General features: G+C 32.0%; 1 protein-coding gene across 1 annotated transcript; it reads right to left on the bottom strand.

Moving 5' to 3' along the window:
- Nucleotides 1-468: 468 nt before the first annotated feature.
- On the bottom strand, nucleotides 469-5240 carry LOC145040963 (valine N-monooxygenase 1-like). Its single transcript, XM_078988843.1, has 3 exons — nucleotides 4768-5240; nucleotides 1193-1637; nucleotides 469-1095 (listed from the first exon to the last, which is right to left on the bottom strand). The coding sequence occupies exons 1-3, from the start codon at nucleotides 5232-5234 to the stop codon at nucleotides 469-471; spliced, it is 1539 nt and encodes a 512-aa protein (XP_078844969.1). The 5' UTR covers nucleotides 5235-5240.
- Nucleotides 5241-10315: the final 5075 nt, after the last annotated feature.

Here is a 10315-nt window from a genome sequence, read left to right as displayed (position 1 = left end):
TTATTCACAATGATGTTTTTTTATCAACATAAGGAGCAAATTGATATTTTCTACAATTTTGGTCGACAGTATGTAGTAGGAAAGTCCCTTCATATTCATCGTATATCTACAATAGATCAACTTGTTGATCTCTTCAACAAAGCATATTTATAGAGTCATTTTTTGTTTATCGTATCTATATTTATAATTTTTGTTGATTTTTCTCCTGTTGAGTTTCATATTCCAATACTTTTAGTCTATTTTGTATTTCATAATAATTAATTTATTAAATATAATTCCGAAAATTACTATAAAATAAATGTTTGTTATTTTTAACACTATAACTTTTCAAAGATGTAATCCTTTTGATTAATATTACGTTTAACATGTTTACCCCTATTGTTAAAAAAGCCAACTCAAATCAATCAATTAATCTTAGCACAAAAAGATTGTAATGGCTCCATCCATATTTCTATCAACACTTTTTCATCATATTGGGTATAAATGGTGAGACAAACGAGGCTTCGCCAAGGCTAACAATGGCTTAGCCTTCATCAAATCTTGTAAGTTTTCATTTAAATCAACATATGGTTCTCCTGGAGGCGACTCCCATGTGAACCCATGCACGATCCTAGCCAACAACATTATGGCCATGGTCGAGCCCAATAACACCCCACAGCACCCACGCCGACCTGTGCTAAATGACAACATTTTAAGGATGTGGTCGGTTAGCATCACTTCTTTATCATCCTTCATGTGACGATCCAGATTGAATGTTAGTGGGTCCTCCCAAACCTCAGGGTTCCGCCCTAGTCCTAGGCGGCTCAATATCACGTGACTGCCCTTAGGTATAAAGTATCCGGCGACAACAGTGTCCCCGGATGACACATGAGGGAGGTTAAAAGGTGCAACAGGGTGCAACCTAAAAGCCTCCTTCACACATGATTTGATATAGTTAAGGTTTGGTATGTCGGATTCTTGTACAAGTCTATCTTTTCCAACCACGTAATCTAGCTCTTGCACCGCTTTATTGAAGATCATCGGACGGTTTATCATTTTGGCGATTGCCCATTCGATACCATTTGTTGGATTATCAAATGCTGCTAAGATCAGTTCCTGTAATTAACACCAACCAAGTTATTAATCCATATTGCATAAAAAAGATCCAAATTTATGATGATAAAAAAAAAAACTAAAATCACGTTAATCTTACAAAGATTTGAGCTTTGATTTGATCTGCGGTTAGTGGAGGGTTCTTAATGTTGATGAAAACATTAAGCAAGTCGTCTTCTTTTGTCCTAACGCCATCTTTCCATTCTCGATTCCTTTCATCAACCAAACGATCTTGATACTTTCTTGAGGTGCGTATAGCCTTCCTTACGATCGTCTCATGCCCATCAAAATCAGTTTTCCAACGCAACCTCAGGAAGTAATCTGATACACTAAATGCGTAAAGGTAACCAAGAACTGTCAAAAGTGAATCAACATGCTCGATCTCTTCGTCCCCAGGTCCAGCATATGTGTTCCCTTTGCCAAAATACCTACTCCCGAACACGATATTCCTTATGACGTTGGTCGAGTATTGTTGAACCACAGTCCGTACGTTCACAATCCCTCCGGTGACCTCAATATTGGTATAGCATCGGTTATGAATGTACCTAAGAGAATTGAAATGCAAACTTTTAGCTATAAGAATTATCACTGGGAAGATATTACTGGTGGGGTAAGTTTTTTTTAATGGATTAAATTATAGTCCAAAGAAAATGACAAGTGAGTTAATTTATTTCTTTATGAATAAAATGATGGCTCTCCTGAGTGTTGGGTTAATCGGTTTTGGTATAGGAAAGTTGCCTTTTATTAATTCTCAGTTTTAGATTAGGAGTCAAAGTCTTTTATTTTATTGTTTTAGAAGTTTGAGTAGGTTTCAATTTCTTATAGTATAAAATAGGTGTCAAGGGTCATTAGTTTTATTTTTCAATTGAAGTACTTACGTTTTAATAAAAACTTTGTGTGCAAGTCAATAACTTCTTCACCTATTTTATTCTTTGTTTCGTTTCTCCTTTACACACTAGAAATTTTTCTACTTTATTTTTTACACTTAGTATCAAAGCGCGGTTTCGTTGAAGGGGGTGTGATTCGAGGTTGATTAGAAGCAACCCCGGTTTCTTTTAATCGGGCTTGTGAGAGACTAACCGGAGGCGCGGAGTAAACGAACGGGAAGATGTCAAAGCGGGTGGCTTTGATTCGGTTCGTTTTGCGGGTGACGGAAGACGGTAAAGGTGGTCGTGATCTTGTCTTGTTGTTCGGTGGAAGAGTGCTCTCGGAACAAGCTTGATTAAAGAAGTCGGGGTTAAGGAGAAAAGGATGTCGTTGGTTAAAGAAGGAGGTTCGTTGACATATCAAGTTCCGGTTTTGACTCCAACGAATTATCCGGTGTGGGCGGTTAAAGTCAAGTCAATTATGGATGCACATGGCATATGGGAGATGGTCGAACTGAAGATGTCAAATAAAGCACCAGATCAAAAGAAGTCAAAACAAGCTCTTGCTTTTTTGTTTCAAGCGATGCCCGAAGACATGGTGTTGCAAATGGCGAGTTACACCGACCCAAAGCAAGTGTGGGATGGGCTAAAAACACGGTATTTGGGAGTGGATCGGGTGAGAACGGCTCGACTTGCAACCTTAAAAAGGGAGCTTGAAAGTTTATGCATGAAAGAGGACGAAACGGTTGATGATTTTGTGACGAAATTATCCGGTTTAGCGTCAAAAGTAAGGAGTCTTGGATATGAGCTTGAAGAAGGTGATTTGGTAAAAAGGTTACTAGATTCGATGCCTAAGTCATTTCTCCAAATCATGGCTTCAATAGAGCAATGTTTCGAGTTGGATTCAATGTTATTCGATGAAGCAGTTGGTAGATTGAAGGCGGACGAGGAGCGTATAAAAGGAACTGAGAAAGTAGAGGACACTCAAGGTGGGTTGTTGTGGGCTAGTGACGAAAAGTCACATGTTTGTAAGCATTGTGACAATGGACGTTCAAATCGGGATGACTTTGGACATGGTTGGGGAAGAGATCGGGGGTCCGGGAGAAGTCGAGATGGCAATCAGGGGCGGAACACGGGCATTAGAATAGGAGGGGCCGAAGGATATATAACGAACTAAATTAATTTGTATGACAAATTAAAATAAAAATAAAAATAATTAATGATAAGATAATTAAAACGTAGGTTTTTTATGAATATGAGAAAAAACATATTTTATAAATGTTTTTTTTGAAAGTCTTTATATTATGATTTTTTATTCTAACAACACCTTTTAATTTGCTTCTGTTTTTGTTTATCTCCAAACAATTTAATAATCGAAAAGATGAGTACATCAAAATTAAAAAGCATGAATTATTTATTAAATCACATATCGTAATCCTAATGAACATGGACGATTACAACCTAAACATAAACAAACTTAATAATCTCATAGTTTATTTATTTCCAAACAAATTTATAATCTAGTTTATAACAGCTAACAAGTATATATATATATATATATATATATATATATATATATATATATATATATATATATATATATATATATATATATATATATATATATATATATATATATATATATATATGGTTGAGGAAGGTACTAGACAACTAATCTTAAGTCTTAAGTTCTTCTTATGTTTCCAAAGCTTTTTGCCTTCATGACAGCACATAGAAAGAGAAAAATGGTAATTTTAAAACAGAATATCAATTTCATATAAAAAAACACACCTTAAAAAGATAGAAATAGAGATATGGCGAGAGGAAGTGAGTATGCAAGAATTAGTCAATAGGAGGACATACATCGATCCAGAAGGCCGACTGGCGAGACGCCGGTGACTTCTACTTCGACGGGTGATGGGAGGGACAATTTCCATCAAACCATATTGCCGCCGTCGAACGAGTGACAACACGAACCCTAAGCGGTAACTAGAGATGTAGTCCATCTGTTAGGTATTCTGAGTTTACAAATGTTTGAGATTTGGTTTTTAATTTTTTATGGATTTTATAGAAATTTTGGTAGATTCCAAAATTAGTTAGGATTTTTGTTTTCTTATAAGAATTCGATGTTACAAAAATTCTGATAATACCTCAATCGTTGTTATGATTTGCTAGAACTTTGCTTTTATAGTTCAGATTGATTTTCATTTTATGATTTGGCTTTGAAATTCTGAAAATTCAGTTTATCTTCCTTATGATATTAAATGTTATGCCAAAAACCTGAGGGGGCATGGCCTCCCTTGGCTCCTTAAAGGATCCACCACTGATGGCAATGAATGTGTCCGGGATAAAATTCACGTAAGATGTTACAAATGTAGTGAGCTTGGTTACTATACAAACGAGTGTCCTAAATGGGAAAAAGAAGAAGCGGGTCTAATCAAAGAGAAGTCGACATTGTTTTGAACGACGAATGGCTCGTATGACAAATCCGATTAAATGAGTGATTGTTGGGTTAATCGGTTTTGGTATATGAAAGTTGTCTTTTATTAATTCCCAGTTTTAGATTAGGAGTCAAAGTCTTTTATTTTATTGTTTTAGAAGTTTGAGTAGGTTTCAAATTCTTCTAGTATAAAATAGATGTCAAGGGTCATTAGTTTTATTTTTCAATTGAAGTACTTACGTTTTAATAAAAACTTTGTGTGCAAATCAATAACTTCTTCACCTATTTTATTCTTTGTTTCGTTTCTCCTTTATACACTAGAAATTTTTCTAGTTTATTTTTTACAGTGAGCACATTCTATCTACGTACCTTAGTAGATTATCAGCTTCTCTGTCTCGTTTGTCTTGAAGCCACTTATACCTATGCAGTGATAGAATTTCCGTGTGTAGGATTTTTCTCATCATCTTCCAAGAATCACTCATTGGAACAAGAACGGTGGTCAAGTAACCACCGCTTGTGAGAAAACCCGACATGCAGTTAGGCCTCGAAGAGAAGATTCCATCTTTGTCCGTCAAGAACTCACGAGCAATCTTCGGATCAGTCACAGTTACAACATGGACGTTGCCAAGACGGATGCATATGATCTTGGTGTTCATTTCATCCATCATTCTATGTATCCAACGGAATGTGGGCTTGTTTCGAAGCATTGTGAGTATGCTGCCGATGTATGGCAACGGTTTTGGGCCCGGAGGCAGTGGTGTCTGGAGCTTGGAACCTCTATCCCTGATAAGCCAGAAGATAAACATTGACATGAGAGAGAAAATGAAGACGAGCATGGTGAAATTGGAAACTTCAAATCTTCTATACTACAAATTAAATATTAATTTGTATGGTTTATACTTTATATATATATATATATATATATATATATATATATATATATATATATATATATATATATATATATATATATATATATATATATATATATATATATACACACTGATTTCCGTTGCAAAAAAGAAAATGATTTTGAGTATTTTTGTATATTTCATTAATTTTCGTTAGAATATAAATGACATTCCTTTTTTGATTTGTTGATTTTTCTTATTTTTGCAATTTATGTAGGGAAAATAAAAAATAACATGGATAGAAACTAATGCGAACGTGGATATTAAATATAAATATAAATATATTAAATTCGCAGCTTATAATCCGAGGTCACTTTTATATGAACCAAGAAGTAAACTGTAAATCATCCTCCCTTTCTTTCTTTCTTTCTCTCTCTCTCTCTCTCTCTCTATATATATATATATATATATATATATATATATATATATAGGGGAGGATTCAATTGAGAAAAAAAAATATTGAGAATGGGGGAATCATTCTCAGCTAATCATTTATTTTTGCCATAAAAGCCTCCAACGTACCGGCGGAAATGGGAAAGAAATGCACATGTGTTTTCCAATAAAACATATTTCATTAAACTATGCTCATCATTACCTTAATATATACAAAAACATAGTTTTTTTCCTTTTTTTTTTTTTTTAATATTTTTAGAAGCTATTTTTTATCAATAAATGATTTTAAATATATCAAAATTTATTGTTTTTTATTCTCTACAAATAGACATTCATATTGATATAGTTTTAAGATAAAATAATTTTTTTTTTTTTATATTTTCAGCTATCGTTATTCATAAGTAAATAAAAATACATCAGATTTTATTACAGTACATTCGTTATTCATTTATGAATAAAAAGTATGATTTTTTTTTTACAATTTAAGTATCATTCATATATAAATATAGCATATAATAAACATAGTATATTTATATTTTAATATTGGACGATGCATTTACTTGTGAATATTAACATAGTATATTCCCTTGTGAATATTAGATGATATATTTACTTATGAGTATTAAATAATATTTCATATGTGAATATTACATGGTATATCACATGTAAATATTATATTCTATATTCACTTGTGAATATTAGATAATATATTCACTTATGAAGATTACACAGTATATTCACATATGAATATTACAAGGTATATTCACTTGTAAATATATTCAGTTATAAATATTTGAAGGTATTTTGACAAATATATATAATTTTTATATTTTATTCACATATGAATAACATACATATTTGAATATTTGTTTTGTGTTTTTAACAATCATATACTGATTCAGGTGAGAAACACATATTCATATGTGAATATAACGTGTTAATTTAGTTTATGCATTTCATCAAACAGTTGGAGTGCATACAAGGTAACTATTTTAAAAATGTTAAAAACATCAAGTTATCAATTCCAAATCATCATATACTTCCAATTTCGACTTCAGATGCGACATCCTATGTCTGATCGATTTCTCATTTTGATTTTGATTTTCGAAAATCCGATTGGGAACCTGTGAGTACCGATTCTGAGTCCTTCAATATCGAATGTGACTGTGAGTCCATAACTCCGATTCCAATTTCATGAACAACGAAGAAATTTTGGCTTAGTTGAAGAAATTTGGATGATTATTGAAGGCTGGAGGGAAATTTTGATGATGAACGAACTGTTATCGATACGTATTTGAGATTGAAGGTTATTAACATATTTACAAGTTTGTCACCGTATCTTTTTATAATTAGATTAAATTAGTGGCTGAGAATGATTCCCCCATTCTCAACCTTTTTTATTTTCTCAATTGAACCCACCTCTCTCTCTCTCTCTCTCTCTCTATATATATATATATATATATATATATATATATATATATATATATATATATATATATATATATATATATATATTGTAATATTTGACTTTTAAATTATTGTAGACTATATTAATTTTGAAATAAAATTGATCATTGTAATCGTAGATTAGCTTTTTTTATCATAATTATTATAAGGTTGAAGGGTGATCTATACAATAATAAATAAAGTTTAATAAATTAGTTTTGGCTAATTGAACTGATTAATCGTGTTGAAACAAAATGTTTGATCATCTACATATAAGTAATTCTATTTGCCTTTTTATATAGTATTTGGCTTTTGTAATTATATTTTACATCAACTAAGGACAATAATCTTTTTAAAATATCATTACTAACATATCAACAACAATACTTTATTTTTAAAGTTAATTGTTTTAGTTATCATCATACAATGAATGAGAGAACAAACATGCAACAAGTTGCGCCGCTAAACCCTTTTGTATAGTAAAACAAATTATTTTGAAGACTACATCCATAGATCTAGGGATATAACATGGCTATGCATGATCCGTTGTAGTCTACTAAGAAGATCCACCGCATCCGACGCAAGGAAACCAAACGTATCAAATGCAAATGGTATGAACATGTGTTGATTTTTCATGGACGATTTCTCATATTTGGTGACTTTGCATGTAGCAGCTTTTAATGCAACCTGTCCCACCGTGAAACCCTCGTCCCTCAAACTTACGAGAGGGGATACCCCTGTCAGGTCCAAACATGCGTGTTTCCCTCCAAAGTCCAACCCATCCAAAAATTAAAACGTCAGTCGGTCTAAGGGTTGATCTTCCTTCTCTCGGGTCAGTCAGGAAATTCACAGGAGCTTTTTTCTTGGCAGAAACCCTGCATGCTTACATATGTCGATCAAAACATCTCTAACCATATCGTGCCTATATTTCAACAACTATTTTATATTTTATAAATATTTTGATACTAATAATTAATACATATTCCTAACATGTATATAGTATTAATAATAGCTATTCATTAATTAATAGATATCCTTCAGCTATATAGATTTATAACAAATATGAATAAATATTCATTATTAAACATTGATATAATAATATTTAATAACAAGTTAATATTCTAAATTTGATCAAATGATTTCTAACTATCATGAGTTTCTTAGCTTTAAGGTCGGGGGTCACATAATAAACACATATTAAGTGTTAATTTATGAGTAGGTTACATTTTTGAATTAAAAAATATCATTACTAAATTTGAATAATGAAACAATAGAGGTAGGAGAAGAAGAGTGAAACAGTTAATCATGCTCATCCACATGCTCATTTGGATGGGCTTTGCTATAGCTTTACAAGTCGTTATGGAAGGCCTTAAAATGGGCCAAAAATATTCGACCATCTTTGGTCCTACTTAATAATTTTTGGAATTATTACTTTATTAGCAACCATCCTTCTTTCTTTTTGGCGACAAAATGCTTTGTACATACTATAAAAGCACGTGAAATAAATGTCACTGTAACTCCAATTCCTTATTAGCCAGCTTATTATAGCTTATTATTTTTGTTGTTATAGGGGCAGTTCAATCAATTTGGAGTCTCTAAAACTAAAAATTTAAGGACCTTTGACCTTTACTATACTTAACTAAAAGAATGTCACATGAGCAATTGGCACGGGTTCTAATGGTTAAAAATTTGGAAAAAATGTTTTTTCTAATACATCTAATAGAAGTTGCACGTTATGATTGATATTTAATGATAAAGACGTTACAAAAGACATTGAATATGGTTACATCTTTAGAAATTGTTTCTACGTGCAGATGGGTGGAGCAATGCTTTCCTGAGTCTTTGTGGATAATTTCCAGCATCTCTTGATAAGTTGTGATTAGTTTTTAAGCAAGTGTAATGGATAGAGGAACGCATTTGAGACTGGCATTGTCCATGTCGATGGATTCTGAAAATTACACACATGCCAAAAAGATAGTAATTTTTTTTTTTCAAATAACACTCTTTCCATGAACGTAAATCAACAACATTATATCGTTTTGTAAGCGCTAAGCTATCAAACAAGATCTCAAATAATTAATCAAATAGTGTATGAGCATAACAATCAAAGACAAGTTTGAATGTTTTGAATGTACTATATATATATATATATATATATATATATATATATATATATATATATATATATATATATATATATATATATATATATATATATATATATATATATATATATATATATATATATATATATATATATATATATATATGAGCATAAAAGAAAAAATAAAATGTAAGGCCTTGAATGAATATCATTACCAACACAGTTAACTTTTGGACTGAAATCTTCTGGTGTATCTTGTTCTTTGTAGCTCTTAAACCGTTTGATGATGACCTTAATAAGAAAAAATTTAAAGGAATGTAAGCTTACTTTCTTGCATTTTAAATAAAAAAAAACAAACACATAAAATATCATGTATGCAATCTATGGATTCTATCTTATACATAATAGGAAAACCAACTAAAGTGAAGTTTGTTACTATAATTTGTTAGCGTATATATTTATTATGTATTGTATTTAGATAGTTAGCTCATACGTAGCCCTTGGCCCATTTGATGTATTTCTGTATATATGTACGTTTAATGAAGTAATTCAAGGCATGAGATTTTTATCACGATTGCATGGTATCAGAGAACCCTAGCCGCTGAATCGACTCTTCTTCTCTTCTCGATTTTGCTTCCTTCCCTCTCTTTCGTCAATCATGCATGACATGGATGCTTCCTCCTCTTCTGTCCCTTCTCTTGACAAACCTTCTTCCTCTATTAACATCAAACATGCGGTTCCCCTAGTTCTCGAACTTGAAAGAATGAATTACGACATATGGCATGAGCTTTTTGACACCAACTGTAAGGACTACGGTCTCTCTAAACATCTTCCCAACACCAAAAAGTCTCTTGCAACAACGGAAGAATGAGAGCGTTTGGACAACATTGTAAAATCTTGGATTTATAGCACGTTGTCTCAGTCACTTCTTCACATGATTTTGAAGAAAAACTCATCTGCATATGATGTTTGGAATCGCTTGGAGAAGGTTTTTGAAGAAAATGAACATACCACATCCATTCAAATTGACAATGAGATCAGAAACATCACTCAAGGTAACTCC

Source organism: Lactuca saligna, chromosome 4 (genome assembly GCF_052625555.1).
Source record: "Lactuca saligna cultivar CGN05327 chromosome 4, ASM5262555v1, whole genome shotgun sequence".
NCBI lineage: Eukaryota > Viridiplantae > Streptophyta > Magnoliopsida > Asterales > Asteraceae > Lactuca > Lactuca saligna.
Note: the sequence above shows the minus strand (reverse complement) of the source record. Positions and strands in the feature narration are given on the sequence as shown.